Below are 20,598 nucleotides of genomic sequence, written 5' to 3' on the forward strand. Positions count from 1 at the left end.
CAGTCAGGAAATGGACATGCACAATGAAATAAGTAATAATTATGGCAGACCAGAGTAACAACTCTGCTACTTCTCTAGATCAGCAGTACCTGGTAAGTGACCTTTCTTCCAAATACCATAGCAGTTATTTTCATAATCCTAAATGAAATGAGCCCCAGCTATACATCAGGACACACTAGGATAAGTGTTGTACAAAAACAGTCTAAAATGAGTTATAATCACATTTCCAGCACACATTTCTGTGAAACACACACTCACAGATGACCTGTGATTCCAGCAGCTACCCAGGCAAGCAAGCCACACACCAGGCACTGAAAACTTACATCACTGGTGAATTTTGAGATCTTGCTCATATTCTTGAATTGTGGAGTGTCACAGTAGTTCACGCTGTAGCCTTTGTTGTTTCCAAGGTCCTTCTTGTACTCCACCTTAGTGACAAAAATGCACAACGGGAAGATATGGTAAAACCTTAATCTGCTCTATCAAGTTCCTTCACACACTTTTTATTAGGCAGACCCACTGTTCAGAGATTTTGACACATGGTGTTCATCAGAAGGCATATGATGAAAATTAATATGAAGAGAATATTCATATACTCAGTTCTCATTTTGTAGGCAAAAGAAATGCAATTTCATCCTCTGCAAACTATAGAAGACAGTGACAGGAGGGAAACTATTAACAAAAACAATGATATACAAAGAAATTCTAAGGTGAGCATGCAGCAAATGAACATGTACAAATGTGCCATGTACCAAATTCCAGCAAGACCTCAGCAAGGGCTTTTGTACTCTTACAGTCATTCCTGTTTAAGGAACTCAGCCTGTAACAGCTGCAGTGAAAGACAGAGAGATGAGAGGAACTCAGCTTGCTTAGCTGAGGAAATCAAAGGCAGAGAGAAGAAAATGATATATTTGTAAACCTCTCAGAAAAGTAACCATGCAGGGAGAAGAACTTTTTAAACTAAAGGGCAACGCTAGCACAAAACACAGTGGTAATAAAGTGGACAGGAATAAATGTAGGCTAGAAATTGGAATAGGAGGATTATACAGTGCTGTGTTGAAGCAGCAGGAGCCAGGAATCATTGGCCCAGGAGGCCCCTTCCAGCCCTACTTCCAGGGGTTTTTCATTATTGAAGGTTTTATACTTTGACATCTCAAGAGTATAAGTTTTTAAACTGCCATGGGGAAGTTCTAGAAACTCACATTTATTAATAGTTTTATAGCTGATATGACACTATAAATAAATTAATAATTCAGAATCTACTGAGAATTCTCTTGCAATCTTCCCTTATCAAGCAGAAAAAGAATCAATTATCAGTGACTCACAGTCTTTCACAGGATGGAAGCAAACAGAAATCTGCATAACTAGAATGGTTTAAATTTTGTCTCTGTTCTTATTTTTTGATTATTAGAATACCCTCTGAGACACTCTAAGGTACACACCAAATTCATTCTAAAGCTTTATATCTTAATATCATATTAAAAGCACAATTCAGGTTTGGGATGGGTTTTTTGTCAGATTTCAATTCTTCACATGGTCAGAACTAGAATCACTCTCCTGGGGTTCATTTCCCACACTTTCACACAGATGATTGGAAGGGTCAGAACACAGTGTGTAAAGATCTGTTCTTGAGCTTTTCTCTCCAGTTTCTGTGCTACACATAGATGATTTTTGTTATGTACAATGCAGTAAGAACAACAGCTTTTTTTTTTAACTTGCACTCCTTACTCATCAAACACAAATGTTTGTATGAGCTGCTCCCAAACTTGTTAAGGGATCGATTCAAGCCCTTACCTCACTGACAAGCTTGTTAACACTTTGGGCTTGTTTAAGGACCAAGTTGTCTTCAGCTGTTAGGGAGTGAAAGTGAGCTGCACCTTTCATCTTGGAAAGATCTTTCTTGTATTTTATCTGAAAAGAAGTAGGGAGAATTATAAAATAGATGTGCATCTTTTCATCCTTACTATTTAGACTGGCTTCATGAGTCAGGATAATATCTTCCCTGTGCTTGCTTTGATAAGTAAACGGAACTTGCCAAGCTGAAACACTGTATTTACTGCCTTGAATAACCCAAATATAACCCCATAACCCTTCACAGTCCCTCTCAAGACATTTACTAGATAGCATGTTTTATAAATTTCTGACATAGACTGAACAGCAGTGGTTGTTGTTCATAGCTTGAAGAGATTACTAGCAGATTCTTGGCTGGAGCTTGTGTGCTCTTCTATTAATGAAGTTAATCCTCAGTACTTAATTTTAGTCAGAGGATTACAGATAGTCATCAAGCAGTCTGCAAACTTTTCCTTCTGTAGAAACCAGCTTTTAAAAAAAGCTCTATGTTTTTGTACTTTTAATGTGTTTAAGGGAATTATATTTCTCCACGAAATCAAGATTGAAATAAGGGATTTCTAAATTAAATTTAGACATCAGGTTTTTGACATAAATTGGACTTGGATGGGTGAAGAGAGGTAGTACTTGGCCTTTTATAAATTATTTTACATGAACTGAAATGCAAAGTAGTTTGGTTTTTTTTTATTTTCCAAGTCTGCACACATTTCCTCAGGCTTTAAAACTATAAGGAAAGTTGGTAAGTACTGTAGTGTGCAAATGTTACTTCCATGAAGCAATCCTCCTCTTCTCTCTACGTATTATAAATTACTGAGGAAACTACTGACCATTAGCATTTTCAAAACCTATCAAACTGCGATCTTTATCTGGAAAGGTTAAATATTCCATGTTTAAACAGGGGATCACTGAGTTTGTCACCAAACTGGGATTGGTCACGGAGGATTTGAGGTGTTTTATATTCTCTCAGTGATAAGCTCAGGTAACAGAACATGACTGATCCTCTCACTCCGGTTTATTGCTTGTGTCTAGTCCACACTAACACAAGCTGAAAGGCTCCACCATCTGTTCTCTGCCCAGAAGACAGACAGAGCTCATCAGCCCAGGCAGCCCCAGTGGGGACAGGTGCCCACACTACAAAAGTTGTCACTCACAGGAGCCCTTCAGAGCAGCCACAGGGTACTGACCTACAGACTGACCCATTTTTTTGTCACTGCCAGAAATGGTCTCCCCAAATAGGGCTGAGGCCCTCTAATGGACGGGCTGGATGCAGGAATCACACACCACCACCTCTTTGCCAACTCTTTCGTTTACCACCAGAAATTACATCCCAGAAATAAGCTCACTTTTGTGAAGTGACAGTGTCATACTCTCTGCTTCTTTACCTCCATATGACTTGCTTTGTGCTGGAGGCATGATACATCAAAATATCAAAACCAGTACAGTTCATTCATCCTCCATTTATTCACTACTGGGAATACCACAGTAGTCCACAGGATGATTAAGGCAGTTGAAGGTTTCATTAATAATACAGGTGCAGATTTGCCAGGAGGGTTAACCTAACAGTAGGGATCCCCATTAGTTGCTACATCCATCTCCTCCCTCATGCAAGTTGGAGCTGTGCCCCCTTCTATTAATGGATGTTATTAATCCCCTGAGCCATCCAGTTCCCAGCACTACAGCAAAATGTCACTTTTGTTTACTTCTCAAGTGCAGTTTTAGCATTCTCCTCCCAGGCACTGCTCTGACAAACTGCTGTTTTTAATTGTTTATGAATTGTATTGATTCAGGTTTCATACTTACATCACTTGCCAATTCATTTGCTTTCTTGGCATTTTGATAAGCTGGAGTGATCATAGCAGGAAAGCTTCCTTTCCCTCTGCGTTCCTCAAACTCATCCATATATCCCTGAAGAAAATTCAGACTGTTTACTCATCACACATGAGCAGGTGGGGCCATGGGTTATTTTGCAAAGCCCCACAGTCCTTGTTAGCAGGAAGGTTCATGGCTTCAATGACGCTTTTTTAATGAAAAATGACCAAAATATAAGAATAAATTGACCTGTTAAATTACCTATGCCTCTGAATGTACCTGTGCTGCATTCCAAGAGAAATTTAGGTAGCTATTAGCTGTGTTAAAGATAGCATTCAAGTGTACAATGACATACACCATTCTGCTCTCACCTCATTTCCCACAGAGATGATATCTGCTTGCCTCTCTGTTTGTCAATACATATGTTTTCCTGGAATTTTATAAAAATAGCTAATGCCTTGGTTAGCCCAGCTAACTTAAACTTTAAACTTTACACTTTAAACTTTAGTGGCTTAAAGTTAACAAGTTTGACATAGGATCAGCCTTCCTTTGTGGTGTTACAGGAGCTGCTTGATCTTTCCATGGTCATTTTTCACACCATAATTGACCAAAAATAATAGTTCACTAGTGCAGTGATGTATTTTGAAGAGAGATTAATAAATGAAGCAGAGATACCTAGATATCAAAATGCCAAACTCCTTAGTGAACAAAATCAAAAATTCCATTTGTCTGATTTAAAAAACCCAATTGTTGTGGAAGTAACACCCTTAAATCCATCTATAGATAAGTTTATGTGTAAATATCTGACAATTTGAAAACAACTTAGATAGTTTAACAGCAAAATACTGGAGATTTTTTTTAATGTAAAGGACAACAATAATCTCAAAGCCTTCTATGGCAAGATCTGGGGAGAATATGGAGTACAAACAAGAATAAGAACAAGTGAGATAAAGTGTAATGTGTCTTCTCTGCAATATTTTGTAATTTTTTTGTAGTGAAGAGGCAGTTTGAGTGAAAATAGAATGGGCCATGAATAGAATGCATGTCAAGAATGCCATGGAGAGCACAGATAGGAATGGCTAAAAATATCTGGGATATCTCTTTTGTGTGTTCTCAGTGCAAAACCATTCATTGTTGGTCATTTTGGGCAACATCAAAGTTATGTTTTAAAATAGGTCACACCACAAGTTCGTGGACATTATGATGCACATTGGTGAACAGTACTTACAATGGCATTAAATTATTCTATAAACAGGCACAGAAAAGAAAAAATACAGTTGAACAATCAGCTGAGTTAGCGTCTAAAAATACCATTAATGAGTCTGAATTCTCCAAACCAACCTATCTTTTGAGTCTAACTTTCTTAAATACATTTTAATATAATTTCTAATATTGTGCGTATATTCAAAGTTTCAGAAAACTATTGTAGCCACTCTAAGGTTTTTAAACATGAACAAAACAGATGCTCAGCACAGGAATTTTACTGTAAGATTCCTTAAATTGTCTCATGTTATCTATAAAAATATGCATGTACATATATATATCTATATATATCTGTCTGATGCACACTTAATTCATTGTTAATGATCTCAACAGTTAGAAATCTAATCTCTTTACCCATGTTAAGTCACAATTTACTCAGAAAGATCCATTAATTTCAGTGACTCTATGTTATTTGACTAATAATATCAGTATCCAATCTATAAAGATTAAAACTCAAATCGAATTTGAAGTCCATGACTGAAGTTTCAAAGACATTTTCAAAGAAAGAAAACTTAAATTAATTCTAAAACAGAAGCATTCTAATGCTTGGAAATGTAATTAGTGCTTTTTCAAATTCATTTTATTTGTTTATTCCTATTAAAACTTGTAGCTGCTCAAAAGACAGAAGTAATTGAAGGCTCCACTGCTACAATTCTAAACTCATATTCTTCAGGGATGGTTTGCTTTCCACAGAATACTAAATGTACATTTCAACTGAAGAAGTGAAGAAATGTAAAATACCAAAGGTTTTAGGAAAATACAGCCCCTATTCCTTCATTTCTCCGAAGTATATGGACCTACTGAGGAGCAGGACAAAAAACCCTGAGATTACCCATTTAGTTTTCTTTATACAACACCACTATTCAATTCCTTTCAAATTCCATTTAACTGCATTCAGTTCTATATAGCTGTGCTATTCCCCCAGTCTAATTGGAATTTAGGTGCATTTTGGGCAATGACAAAACCAATTGTATTCCCTTAAAAATGAAACATAAGCAAAATGAATGCCACTGACCAAAACAGAACTAAAGCCTATCTGGTTCCACAAATACAGAGGTATAGCTTATCAGGTTTATAATTCCCCTTTTGTAGAGGAGGTGAAATCTGAGAGATTGTGTGTCTGAGAGACTCAGTGCTGTTCACACATATTTAGAGCTGCAAAGCTCCTAAGGTTTGTGAAAATACCCACAGGGAAAAGGCACCTAAGTCTCTGCCAGCTTTCTACCATTTCACAAACCTTTAGCTTTTCTCCTGACTGAATTTCCTTATTCATGGAATGGGAATATTTCCTCAAGTAAGCACATTTCAGTGTGATACATAACAACACCACAATAGAAATGCAGAGTGTGTACATGCACACAGATAAAATTTGCCAAGGTCAGACTTTAGCAATGGCCCTACCATAAGGGTCATGCAGTGACAGTGCAGCCGCCTTGCAGTCACATCTTCAGGTGCCAGTGACAGATACATTACACTTCAGGAGCGCAGTGCTGTTTGTACACCATTCTTTCTCTAGAAACTTTGTTTTCTCACACAGGAAAACAAAGTGAAAATAGGTGCCACCAGTTTCTGAAGCCTTGAGCAATCAGCTGCAGTAATGATCAATACCAGCATGGCTATCCCTTGGATGTTGCATACCTGTCCATACTGATCTGCATTTTCTCTTGCAAAAGCAACATCTGTTCCAGCTGTATGGCTGGCTTTGCCCTTGATCTCTTTTTCATATCTTTGATGATACTTCACCTAACAGGAGAAAAAGGAAACAAATAATCCGGGTGAGTTTAGTCTGGTTCACAGATGCTGCACAATAAATTACAACCAATGGCATGCACATGTTGTCAATAAAGGATTGTCAAAATTCCCATTGCCACCAACCTGCACAAGTCAAACATGCCACTTGAAGATATAAAAACAGAACTAGTGGTGTACTTAATAATGCACTAGGAGCACAGGACTTGCCATTTCAACTCAGACCACTGGGTCAATGTGTTCAGCACCACCTGCTTGACAGTGGCTAATCCCTGATGCTCCAGCAGTTTAAAAAAGCAGAACTGATTGTAATGCAAATTCATGGTCACCACAGAGCACTTTTTTACCACAGGGTCACCTGAACCCCAGCAATAAATGGGTTTGTTTCTGAAAGATGCTTTATCCCCAGTGATAAAGGGAATTTTAGGCAATCAACCTTCAAGTTTAGACCAAGATTTGCACTACATTTGCTAAAGTCAAAACAATGCCTGTAACCTGATGTTGCCCTTTAATCACCATGTGTGTTTGCTGACAAAAGTGAAGGGTTTTCCACAGATCAAAGGCAAATAAAAACATGTTATTGTTTTAGTCAGTTGCTTTTACGTTCAAAATTATGGATCTCTTCCTCAATGACTCTTAACAATGTTTTAAATTCACTTCCTTTGAGTTATATGTTCTTCCATATGATACCTTCTCCAACAAAAAGAGCTTTTCTTTCAGTTTACAATAACAAAGCACAATTAGCTGGACATTTTGAAGAAACACAGGTGTCCTTTTATGGTTCTTATTAAAGAATTCAGGAGTGTTGTGGTTTGTTATGTTTAGAAAGGAAAAGAAAGCTAGGGAAGATCAGTATGCCATGCTCATGGAATTTCTGCCAGCAAATGTTTCAATTCAAAATTTGTGTGACAGTTTAATATTTCCTTTCCCAAAATAGACTTTTCTTTGGACACTTACATCACTGGCTAATTCATTTGCTCTCTTGGCTATTTGATAAGCTGGAGTGATCATAGCAGGAAAGCTGCCTTTTCCCTTCCGTTCTTCAAAGTCTTCTGTGTATTTCAACTGTAAAAAATCAAGACAGTTCAGAAGCAATTAGAACAAATATGTCTTGATTGCACACTTAATCAATCCTTAAAGTTGCAGAGTCAGGTGCTCCATGGCTGTCATCTGCCAAAAGGAAGATGAACCATGAAGTCTGAATCTTTGCAATTTGGTCTTTAACTACACAATCACACATCTTCTGTACGGCCTCTTTGTCTTGTTCAGGGTGTAGGATGAAGAGAGTTGTTTAAAGAAAATACTTAAGGTGTCTGCAAGATCCTGCTCTATTTATGCTAGAGTCAGTCAGCTTCTTTCTTTACTTTGCATGGCAGCCAGTTGCTGGGTATGGACCAGACAGGTGCCCTAGCTTCTGTTCTGACAGCCTAAAATGGCCTCAAATTGAATGTAGTCTTTGCAACTGAAAGTATTAAATGCTTAATGGTAAAACGAGTCTGCCTTTAAAATATTAATTTTAAATTTTTCTTTGTATTCATATTTACAAGTCGCTTACAAATACCCTAGGAACCACTTGCAGAGCCAAAACCAGATCAATCTATTTTGTTTTACTTACATCACTTGCAAGATGTGCTCCAGCCTTTGCATGAAGTATATCTGGAGTGTCTACAACAGAGGTGAACTTTGAAACTCTCTCTTCATGTCCACGCTTATATTCCACCTGAAGAGGAACATATATATCCATATTACACCAAATAAGCAGCAAAAGTATATCTCATGTCAGAAGGCTTCAAGAGAAAATGAGCAACAGCAGTCATGACACTCTTCACCCTCCACAGTGAAGCTATCCATATACTTAAGGTCCAATTTCCTTAAAGTGAATGTATATATCATATACATGCCAAAAACCAGACATAAATCGACCCAGACATATATGAACCCAAACCAGACATAAATGGACCCAGATATTCAAACTTTCACTTGATTTATGTGAGCCATACATTTGATTAAAACACCATGAGAATAATCATTAATGTCCCAAGATCATACTGCAATGACAATGTAGATATTATCTCTGCACAAAACAATACAATACTTTAAAATAATTTTTAGGGGATTTATTTTTACATATCTTTTTCATGTGAATTTGTCTTAAATAAACAAGCAATTTTCTGTGCATAAATTTAAAGTAGCTTGTATATGAATTAATTTTAATCTTACAGCTATTTGATTTCAAATAATAAAGTTTAAAATGTCACATATAAATAATCTGATGAATACAGCCCTAATGGGAAAGAAAAGGTAATGAATTTTATGAACATTTCAGTGCAAGTCACAATCTTTTACAGATTGTGATAAATTTTGCAAAAGTTGCTACATTTTCCAGGAAATATCTACATTGTCACTTATTCTATATGATTGTCTTCCCAGGACAAGTACTTTATTAACCTTGTTTTCTGCATCATGTTAACATTTTCTCACTTTGTAGCAGTATAACAAATATTCACCACAGAATCTAACATCTCAAGCGAATGGCCTGAACCCAGGATTCTCCAAATTCAGAAGTGTAAAATATAATTAAAAACCTTTGTGACTTACATCACTGCTTAGCTGGCTGGCTCTCTTAGCAACCTGGTAACCTGGAGTGATCATAGCAGGGAAGCTGCCTTTGCCTCTTCGTGGCTCAAAATCTTCTGTATATTGAAACTGGAAGATGAATTTGTTTATTAGAGAAGAATCCACTGTAGTTTAATACAATTCTTCTTTTCATGCCTGTTTCCTAGAGGTATGTATCACTTTATTCAAAAGAAAATAAATTCAAGAACTTCCACTTTGTTAGTTACAGCTATTTCCTACATACAACAGAAAGCATTTTTAATTTGTATCAATTATACACTGTTAATTTCCTATGCTGATTAGGTCACTAACCCATTGTATGAACACAGTGATAATTTAGAAGTGATTTTCATCAGTCATAGAAATTCAGTCAGTGAAAAGTCTGGTCTGTAGAAAATACATTTTTCATTGTGAGTCCTGCTCTAGTGAGAGAAAGAGCACTGCCTCCTAGATCAGATCACCTCAGTTTGGTCAGCAGCTGAAGTGTTTCTGAGTTATAAAATATATAAATGGGTGATGGCAATAGAACTCTTATGTGACTTTAACCCCTTAGATGGCTAAGTATTGTTATTGACAGAAATAAACATGTCAGCCTCTCCTTTGGCAACATCTTAACAGAGACAGACTCTCCAGATACCCTTCCTGCAAAGCCTAGAGGTGACTTCTTACCAAAGACTGACTTGATGCATTTTTAAGTCTTCAGAATAGGATAGACCATGAAAATAAAGCCAGACACCAGTCCACTTACATCAGTCAGAGCCTTCTGTGCCTGTGTTATCTTGACCATCTCAGGATCTGGGATTGTTCCTGGGTACCACGATTTTCCTTCCTCACAGACAGCATAGTAAGCATTCTACAAAACAGGAATTAAATAACTACCTATCTTCACCCTGGTTTTAGTACTCAAACAGCTGATCTGACAGGAAAAAAAAAAAAAGGAAGCACACAGTGCAGTGGAAGTGAAATTGTGCAGCACAAGGCCTACATTCCACATCCCTTCAGAGTGCCAAGGCAGAACTTGTACAGCAAGAACTGACATCAAGATGACAGGATCTAGGATCCTGGAGTGAAGCTCAAATAACACCCCCTGGGAATCAGATCTCCTGCTGTGAAGCTCCAGTGCCAGTAGAGAGAAGACACACAGACTGTGGCTGTTCCTGCAGCAGCCCCAACAGCTGACTACAGACACACTCTTCCTTCCTCACCTTCTGATTATTCTACCCTAAGCTAGAGTTGAGCTATTTCGTCTTGAAAAGTTTAGCCAAATGAGAAGCAAAGGCTATTGTTTTTAGCATTGAAATGTCATGGTTAAACCCCTGACAATCAGGACCAATCCTTGGTGTCCTGCAGGCTGCTGGCTGGGAGACTCGAGGGACATTTCTTACCTGGGTAGCCAATTGTTGGGCTTTATAGACACTTTCAATTTCTCTGGACCTTACATCCCACTGAAAGACTGATTTGATTTGTTCACTCTCTTCTCGATATTTTATCTGAAAAGATAATGACTCATTTTAGTAGTTTGTTAGTGCATACTAACACTCACCCCCTTTGGAAAAGAATAAGAGGAGAGGCAAGGTGATGATTGAATTTAGCCCCAAGGCCAAAACTCTGCTTTCTAGTCCACCCCAGCTTCTCACTAAGATTTCTGCCAGTATAGGAGCTGCACATCTGTAAAGGAGCAGCATATTACACCTGAGACCTGGCATGACATTCTGAAAGAATAATTTGATATTTAGATAATACTTTTGGGAGAAATAACCCATGAGAATTGAAATCCCTAAGAAATTTAAAGCAGGATGTGTCAATGCATTAGATGAAAAAAATATTACCAAGCAAGCAATATTAAAATACTCTCCTATTTCCCTGCACAGCGTCCACAAAGTGTCATATCCTAACTGTGCATATGTAAATGACTACTATATTTAGTCCTGGGTCATTATGTTCTTACTGCTACTTTTATCATGTTAGCATGTAGAAGAAATCCAACTGAAATCACAGATCAGTTATACAACTCACTCTCTACCCAGAGTAGAGAATTTAAACTGACTGGACAGAAATGTTACTGAGCACATGTACCATTATTCCCATTTATAAATTAAGCACAGAAGTGCAGAGAGCTGAATGATTTGCCTGCTAACACAGAAATTCTGTATGGAGAGACCTAATTGTTATGTCTGCATCCCAGTTGATGTCTCAACATAAGACTTATGTGAGAACATCGTGTTGGGATTGAACAAACATTCTATTTTCTGCATCATCAGAAATAAACTTCAATATAAAAAGAACAAACTTCCATGGCAGCAAGAGAAACCTTTTCCCAAGTTATCATTATTTTATACATTTACTAGCAAAACGTTTTCCTGCTGTCAATTTTTTACAGAAGTATTCCCTTTAAGCAGGTACTGCAGAATCAGCTCCTTTACTACCCTTAGCAGTTTTCCCTCTGGAACAGAACCTCATTATGTGATTGAAAAGGACAGAAGGTGTTTAAGGTGTATAAAACAAGGGAAAGTGATATTTGAGCTATAATTTCTCTGGCTTGTGTACTCACATGCACTGGAAGTATCAGTCTCATATCACTGCCTAAACCAGAAATAGAACCTGCAGTAATCCCAAACTCATTCCTGAGCAGATCTGTCACACACAGTTTAAAGTAAGTGTGATAGTCATTGCCGAAATAGTTACAGCCCATGATACTGCAAAAACTGAGGCATAAGAATGCTGTACAAAATGATAGTGTCTGGCGAAGGCTATTCATGTGCATCAAGGTTTTACAGCTAATACAGGACATCAGAATGAATTGAGCATGCCATAATCCAAGAAATACAACTTTGTTAATTTTAGTGATGGCTAATCACATCAAAACACATTGCTTTGCCTGTGAAATACATTCACAAGTAATGTTGGTTTAGGATATATAAAGACGTGACATTCAAGAAAACAGCATTAGGCAGAGGAGTGAGGTAGCCATCGATTACTGGGCGTCCCTGTATTTTTTACTTCAGCAGACCCCTCGCAGTGCAGGTTTGAGGATGATGTTTCTGGAGGGAATCAGTGCGGGGGCGGCGCTGGGAATGCCCGGGGGCCAGAGCCGCCCTGGCGGCTGGACCAGGCAGGGCAGAGCCCGCAGCGGGATGTGCCTCCATCCCCAAAAAACACCTCCAGCAAAACCCTGCCAGGCTGCCCGGACCTGCTGCTTTCCCACCTCAGGTCCGGCAGAAATACTCGACAAAGTATTTATGGGAACTTATGCGTGCATCCCACCTAGTTATAATTTATCTGATGTTTCGTAGCAGTTTCTGATGAGATCACAAAGCAAGTTGGTTGTTCTTGCTTCCAGGGGTTGTGAAACCCGGCTTAGTCACTAAGTTTGCACAGCTCTGGGCAGTTTAGGTGAACTGTGCTTCTGTATAGATTATCAGATATACAGGTGAGCAGCTCCAATCAGTTTTTCCTTCTGAGAGGAGAAGGAAATCCAGATCTAAGATTTCTTTCACATGAGTAATCGCATTGAAAAAAAATTATGACTGAAACCCAGCTGAGGTTTGAATCATACACAGGAAGGTGAGTAAAAAGCACGTATTATACTTACAAAACAAGAGATGTTATCAATGTGTTATCAAAATGTAGAACAAACACATTTGACCCTCAAGCTTCTTACCTCACTTACCACTTCTGACAGTTTTTTTGCATTCATATTTATTGGTGTTTCAAATACACTTGTGAATGCATTGTTTTTTGGATTGTGCCTAGAAAAGGGAAAGTGTAAAAGGATATTAGGATTGTATCAGACAGCCCACCAGAAAGGTTCTCTCTGAGCACTGGAAAACACAATACCAGCCTCCACCCCTCTATACATATCTCTTCCCCCACTCACACAGAGATCTTAGATTGCATTCAAGTTATTACTGTAAGGAGTAGGTGCCTAGAGCAAAATTAATTTTAATGATCATCATATCAATGCTGTGTTTCTAATAACAAAAGAGAATAATAGAATAAAAAACAACTGTCATCTCTCCTTTTTCTGCTGACAAATTTGACAGGAATTGATCATTATAAAATAAAAACTTCCTAGAACAAACCAACTCCAAAATCTGCATTTTATACATTTTCCTTATGATTAGCTCAACCTTGTTAACTCTTAACCACTGATTTCGAAAGCACTGATTTTTGTGGTTGGTTTTATTTTCTTCCCACAATACTGAAATGGAACTTGATTTGGTATCTTTTAACACACTGGCCAAATGAGGAAGCTTTATGCATGGTAAAAAGAGTTTCCCACCATTTGTGATTCACGTAAATCCAAAGATATGCATGAAGGCACCAACAATACCTAATTTCACATCACACATGGGACAGACTGAGTCCAAATGGTGATCTTCCATTATATTAAAATGGCTAGCCAAATTAAACCTTTGCTTAAAAAATAAAATGGAAGGAAAAAAAGGGAAATACACTTACGCTTGACAGTAAGGCTTTTTCTCATGGCTAACAAAGTTGTTTACAGTTAACATCATCTTGCATACTTCACAGTGAAAACAGGCTTTATGCCACGTCTGGATACGCCACAAAAGAGAAACCAAACAGACAAGATTTGTATTTCATTATTATTATTCTGCTAAGTTTAAAATCTCACTATTGATCCTTACCCTTCATTTAATGAATCTGACTATTTTTTTTCTTCAAATATATACATGTTATTAATTCATTTCAGGTCTGAACCCAGTTACGAGCATAGAACTTTTGGAAGCGAGAGATTTGCACAGTGTTAGAAGTGCCAATCTGTACATTTATTATAGTCCAAAATGATAAAGAAAGAGAACTGACCTGATCTATACAGTTAATCTTCTCAGCAGGGTAAACCCCATAGCCACATCTAGCACACGGCTGCACATTCATCTTGAAATCCACAGAGTGAAAAATATATAGGTTTATACAAAAGGTTCAAAGAGTATGAAAGTGACTTTTTGGCCTGTGCAAAGCACACTCTAGACACTCCAGTCAAGGCCTTTTGCTGTGGTCAATGGCTCCCATTAAAGCTCTGAATTGAAGTCTGTTGCTCCCTTTGCTGACCTTCTGTTTCAAAGTCAGCTGCAGGCTGGCTTTTAAAGCTGCCAGTTAGTAAGAGTGGTTATTTTGGCAACTGTGTCAGTGCAGAAGGGAGGGCAGCAATATCTTTCTCTAAATAGAAGAATGAACTCACAGAAACGAATCACATCCATGTGAATGCTAGAGCCTGATCATTTTGTATTTCAGTTTTGCAGTCATAGGCCCAGGATGAAGAGAAAAGTACACACAGAAGCAGCATTTACCATAAGTTCCTCCTCACCCTGATAAACAAGTGACCTCACGGGGGAGCATTTTGTGTTTAGGAGCAGCCTCACAGCAGAAGGAGGTACCACCAGAGATGCAGGCCTGAGACGGGTTTGAAGCTCCCTGGCCCTTGGGTGGATGTAGAAGAAGTTCACTGCCATTGTCCCAGACAAGTAATTAATTTTTTTCCCTTGGTGCCAGCTCAGTTTCACCTTGTATATTATGTCAGCACACTCTTTTTTCATATCTTCCTGTTTCATTTACCTGTCACTCCATCTCCAGGTGTAGGAGGATGCACTGTGAAGCAGGCAGAGCCTCTTATCTCAAAGAGTTCTAAACATGATGGTAGAAATCCAAACTTCTATCTCCTACAGGAAAAACTTCAGAAAGGAACCATTTACTTTTTAATAGAGTGAACAAAGCAGCTATTTAACAGTGTTCACCAAGAGTAGACTGCAATAGATCAGAATATAAAAATTCCTTCACCAAAAAATGATAAGGAATGTCTGATATTAGGATTCAAGCAAGCTATTAGGTTTGTGAGGTCTGCTCTGAACAAAAGAAGCTATTAAATTCTACCAGCTACAAATGGTCAGGATTTAAGATTTACATCTTACCTAATCATAATACCTCCAGCTGCAGGGCTCCATAACCCTGGGACACAGCTAAGAGTTATCTCAATCTGAGTAAAACTCTCTTAGTGATCTCTGCATCTGCCCCACCGCCTGCAGCAGTCCTGGGATATTGCTAAGCACTTCCCTTTTCTATAAATTGCAAACAATTCCATCAAAATAGTTTCTGTCTAAACCTTCTGGGTATGCTTAGAGAGCCTCCTGTTCATCTCTCTGTTGAGAGATGCAGTTCTGCTTAACTTACTATTGCTACTTTTATTGAATGCTGACAATGTACTGGCACAATGTCCTGTCAGCAACTGGTGTGCTGAAAATAGAGTCTCTAATCTAAAGAGCAGTGGCACTAAGTCCTGAAAACACTTAAGGCCTTTCAAAGTAACTTTCAAATATCAGTACATAAACAGATGCATTTTCATTTTTTAAAAATGTCCCCAGAACATAATTTCTTATACTAAAATAACTGCTGAGTTACCTTATGTTATTCTTTTTGGGATCAAGAGAGAGTTATGTCAACCATATTACATCACAATAATATATTATCTCACTCACACCTGTGAACCAAAGTCATTTGGAAGGCTTCCAGTTCCCTTCTCACACAGCTTTGCATCTTGTCCCAGATTGCCATTCTGTTTTTGCAAGTGACCTGTATTAGGGTCACAGTGGCCAGGCTGTCTCCCCCTCACTTAGCACTTGGCACACTACCAGTTGTCACCTCTCTGGGTTCACCCACTCCAAGAGTCACCACACTGTGTATTTTCTAGACAGTCCCAGTGGTCTCCATGCTGTCTGAAGCCATGTTGGAGCCCTTGTCTCCCACTTTAGCAAGAATAAGAGTGCATGATCTGCTCCTGTCCCTGCATTGCTTAAGACCCTCCTGAAACGAGTTCAGAGAGGTGGTGAAAGCAGGACATCCCTGAACCACACAAACCCATGAAGACTTGGCAATTACAGAACAAATAATTAATCCAGGAGTCACCTGGACACTGATCACCTGGAGAGGACTCCAGCATGGATCATCATGCTGTCCCTATGGCTGTGTACCCACAGAGCACACAGACATCCCTGAAGGCAATGAGACCGTGTGCTCCTTCCAAGAGGAAAGAACAAATAAAGCCCTTTATTTCACAGATAAGTCCTACTTCATCTCAAGACATACAAAGCCTGTTTTTCTCTTTTCACAGTGACAGATACTACCAGCTTGGCTGGAAGTCAGCAAATGCATTTTCCAAGTTCTCCTCTTCTCCCAAGTCACAGCATGTTCAAGAGGAGAAGTGTGGTAAAACACATTGTCCTCTACAGCTACTGCCTTTCCCAGCCACACTACTTCCCTCACATCCATTGTGCACCAGTTCTGCTGGAGTCTCTTAAAGATTTTCCCATTTCTGAGGACCCCAAAGCTGTCCTGTTCTTCACCACCCTGGATTAAAGCTGAGTTGCTAACAAAAAAGGGAGTTTATTAAAAAGTAAACATTGAATGGTCTCATTACAAAGTACACGCTGCATTTTGATCATGCAAGGAATTAAATCACAAAACCAGGGCAAGTTTGTTATCTTGACAAATCTTAGCAAGACTTTTTCTCTTCAGTTAAAAGCTCATTGTGGCTTTTTTCCTCCTTTAGTAAGGCCTCATAAAGGCTTTTTGATATCAATGAAAATCTTAAAAGTCTTTACTTAACAGTAGAACCTTAATCAATGTGGTTTAAAAGTACTGTGGTTACACATAAAGTACAAGGAGACAGTACCTTGAAAGTGCAAATTAGTGGGAAGAAACATTGTTACCTCTGCAGCCTCCTTAAATTCATTGAATTAACTGCACAGAAAACTTCAAGCATGTCTGCATCCTTAATCTGATTGTAAAAAAGCACATATTAGTTACACAAAGTAACCTCTCAAGAGACATTAAAGTCAGGGTCACCTCCTCTGTCACTCCTGAATTGAACCTGTGCCCTTCCAACCACATGAAAAACAGGAAGGCACACATCACAAATTATGGCAACCCCATCTTCCCTCTGTTTGCAAAAAAATCCCAAAGGTGCTGGTTTACTACACAAAGTGGGAGTTTTATCCACTGGTAAAAGCTGCCTGTAAAATTTCAAGCACTCAACCAGCCTTGTCTATGTTCACCTTCTCTGAATGCTGGGGTGAATTACTTACCTGGGCTCAGGGCCTTTTGCCTCATACAGTCTCTCCATGCTAATCAAATTTAGCATGGTAGGAAATCGAGCTTGGAAAAATATTGAAAGAAAACTGGAAAAGATTAATCAACACCAAAATCTCACAAGACTTGAATAAAAACTTCTAAGGAACCTTCCAAACTTTTACAGTTGCTTTTTCTATTTTTGCTGTTTTGGAAACCAACCAACAACTGTTTATATTTCATGATTTAAAAGTTTATGCTTACACTTTCCCCTTGTTGCCAGTGTCAGGAAAACTTGAGAGTGTAGGGATTTTGCAAATGCTTCTAACAGAGCGAGATAAAGTAAGAGAAAAATCGAAAAAAGAACCAAGGGGCTAAGAAGATATCACTGTTACAGAGCAGAGAAAGAATGGTCAGGATGTGCTACAATGTAAGTTAAAAGCTTGAAGAAAAGTGTAAAAAACATGTTGAGCACAGCCCACATCACCACCAGTGTCCAAAAATGTCCATTTGTTGTGTATCACAACACAAATAAGACTCAAGTTTAAAACTCACAAAATATGGCATGTGCATTATTCTCATCTCTGCCTGATTACAGAGAAATCCTAACAAAACACATGCATCAATCTGACTGAGGTGCATCACTCTGCAGAATTCCATAAAGTTGCAGTGTGCCCAATCACCCTGCCCTACCCACATATTCCTCACAGCATACCAAAACCATTCATCCTTCCTTGCAAAACACATGAAAATCTTACAACTGTTGTTTAGAAGGGAACACATTCTGAGTCACTCAAACCCTCCATCCTAAAAGTGTCCCCACACCTCCCAGGTCTCACAAAAGCCCATCCTAGTTTTCTCAGCAGAACACAGGACACAGTTGTTATTCCAGACAGGTACTGTGCAGTTGCCTCAAGTCTTCTGGTTTGTACCTGCCATCCACCTTCCAGTTTCCCAAAGGCACACCCCATTTTCATCCTGCAGCTGCATCCAGTGGTTAAACACTTATTTTCCCCAATGTAAATATCGAGTCAAAAGCTCCATTGTTAATGTTTTTAAGGAGGAGGCTGAGTCTCCTGGGCAAAGGAGAGAAATGGTGATGCTACAGGTATCACACTGCTGGCTCTTTCCCCTGCCCAGTAATGCACACAGCCAGCTGTGCCATACTCTACATGAGAAGTTTTTCCTTCCTGACCGTTTCCTAGGTGGCAATCACTCCATGCCCTGAAGCAAGATACTTCCTTCTTTTTCTATTATATTTCAAATTTTCCCCCTACTCTATACTGAAAATAAGAAAGATTTTCTGAAAAAGAAGTCCAGCACCTTGGACTGCATTAAAATTAAGATGTATTTAAGAAAGGTATTGCAGCACACTGAGGAATCAAACTTTCTCTTTGTGAAGACCAGCAACCAACGTGAAAAGAAAATAGAAATATAGAAAATAGAAAGAAAACAGTTTGAGTATGAGAAATTCCCCACAACCAATTCTAATCGTAAACTCTTGAAAATTGGCAAGCATTATCAGACCACTTTTTTGATAGCAATACAATGATGTTTAGAAAAAAGCCATTTCTAGGTCTGCTACTTTGGATGTGGTGACCAGATGGCAATGGGTAAACATTTTCATGAAGATATAGAAGCAAGCAGTTTCTGTATTTCCTGGGTAACACCCATACATATCATCAGAAAAGCATATTGGGATGTTCTGAATTTCAGGTGTCACTGGCAGTCAGTGCTGGTGATTACAGAGTCCCTCTCCTCTCCTCTCCTCTCCTCTCCTCTCCTCTCCTCTCCTCTCCTCTCCTCTCCTCTCCTCTCCCTCTCCTCTCCTCTCCTCTCCTCTCCTCTCCCTCTCCTCTCCTCTCCTCTCCTCTCCTCTCCTCTCCCTCTCTCCTCTCCTCTCCTCTCTCTCCTCTCCTCTCCTCTCTCCTCTCCTCTCCTCTCTCCTCTCCTCTCCTCTCCTCTCCTCTCCTCTCCTCTCCTCTCCCTCTCCTCTCCCCTCCCCTCCCCTCCCCTCCCCTCCCCTCCCTCCCCTCCCCTCCCTCCCTCCCCCCTCCCCTCCCCTCCCCTCCCCTCCCCCCCCTCCCCTCCCCTCCCCCTCCCTCCCTCCCCTCCCCCCTCCCCTCCCCCCTCCAATCTATACATTTGATCTCTCCATAATGATCTGTACATTTCCAGTGTCTCTGCTGTCCATGGTGATCCATTATGGATTTGGAAGTGACGCTGTTCTCTCGAAAAGAAGCAGCTAACAGATGGCATGAGAGGAACCATGGGATTCTGCTAGTTTGATTTTCAGGAGAAAACTTTGGCTACACATCCAGCCAGGAGCCACAGGCACAATCCCAGGGAGCAGGGAGCAGTCCCAGTAGCAGCGTGCAGGCACACGGCAAGGGCTCCTCCATCACATGGAGGCACTGACCTGTCAGGGAGCCAAAGCCTGTTTGTTACCATGCCTGTGTTTTGTGCCAATTAGGAGGCAGTTACACTGAAAAATGTCTCTTTGATGTAAATCTCTTCAGGTAGTGAATGTTAAACACCACACACCGCTGGGTAGGTGTATGATTTTGCAGGATTGGAGCCTGCATCCAGGAGTAATTAGCAAGACTGTGCCAATCTTCAGTCCATGTACTGGACCGCTGGGCCTGATGCTAGGCCTGCACAGTGGGATACCGTAATTAGCAGAGATGCAACATGCACAATAATTGGGAGGATAAGGAAATGCCACTGAAGTTTATATAAGGGGGAAAATTTCCTTAGATCTAGACAACCTCGTGTCACCAAGAAACTTTCGACTCTTCTTTGGCGGGGGTGTGCGGGAGCACAGCTATTAAAAAGTGATCATTTTGTTTTCGCTGTGATGGGCCCGTCATTACCTGGGGAGCGGGGAGGGCCCGGGGGCTGTGCCAGGGACCCTCTGCCGGGGGGGGGGGGACAGATGGGAACAGGGATGGGGAAAGGGATGGGGAAAGGGATGGGGTCAGGCATGGGGACGGGGACAAGAGTCAGGGATGGGGACGGGGACGGGAGCAAGGGTCAGGGATGGGGATAGGACAGGACAGGGAGAAAGAGTCAGGGAAAAGGGTCAGGGATGGGGACGGGAACAAGGGTCAGGGATGGGGATGGGGACAAGGGTCAGGGATGGGGATGGGGACACGCCAGGGGAGCCCGCCCCGCCCCGGCGCCGCCCCGGGGGCACCGCCGGCCTCTTTCGCTTTAAGTGTTGCTTTAAGT

The 20,598-nt window shown here is 39.9% G+C and overlaps 1 protein-coding gene across 1 annotated transcript in view; it reads right to left on the reverse strand.

Moving 5' to 3' along the window:
- Positions 1-14,350, reverse strand: part of NRAP (nebulin related anchoring protein) — a 46,958-nt gene extending 32,608 nt beyond the window's left edge. Inside the window, exons 1-12 of the mRNA XM_030950955.1 lie at positions 14,113-14,350; positions 13,747-13,841; positions 12,947-13,034; positions 10,671-10,775; positions 10,034-10,138; positions 9,268-9,375; positions 8,285-8,389; positions 7,627-7,734; positions 6,559-6,663; positions 3,649-3,753; positions 1,795-1,911; positions 324-428 (exon numbers count right to left, since the gene is read on the reverse strand). Coding sequence (XP_030806815.1) covers positions 324-428; positions 1,795-1,911; positions 3,649-3,753; positions 6,559-6,663; positions 7,627-7,734; positions 8,285-8,389; positions 9,268-9,375; positions 10,034-10,138; positions 10,671-10,775; positions 12,947-13,034; positions 13,747-13,841; positions 14,113-14,184 — 1,218 coding nt within the window. The 5' untranslated portion in view covers positions 14,185-14,350. The remainder of the gene's footprint in view (positions 1-323; positions 429-1,794; positions 1,912-3,648; positions 3,754-6,558; positions 6,664-7,626; positions 7,735-8,284; positions 8,390-9,267; positions 9,376-10,033; positions 10,139-10,670; positions 10,776-12,946; positions 13,035-13,746; positions 13,842-14,112) is intronic.
- Between the last annotated feature and the right edge of the window lie 6,248 nt (positions 14,351-20,598).

Source organism: Camarhynchus parvulus, chromosome 6, assembly GCF_901933205.1.
Source record: "Camarhynchus parvulus chromosome 6, STF_HiC, whole genome shotgun sequence".
Classification (NCBI taxonomy): Eukaryota; Metazoa; Chordata; class Aves; order Passeriformes; family Thraupidae; genus Camarhynchus; species Camarhynchus parvulus.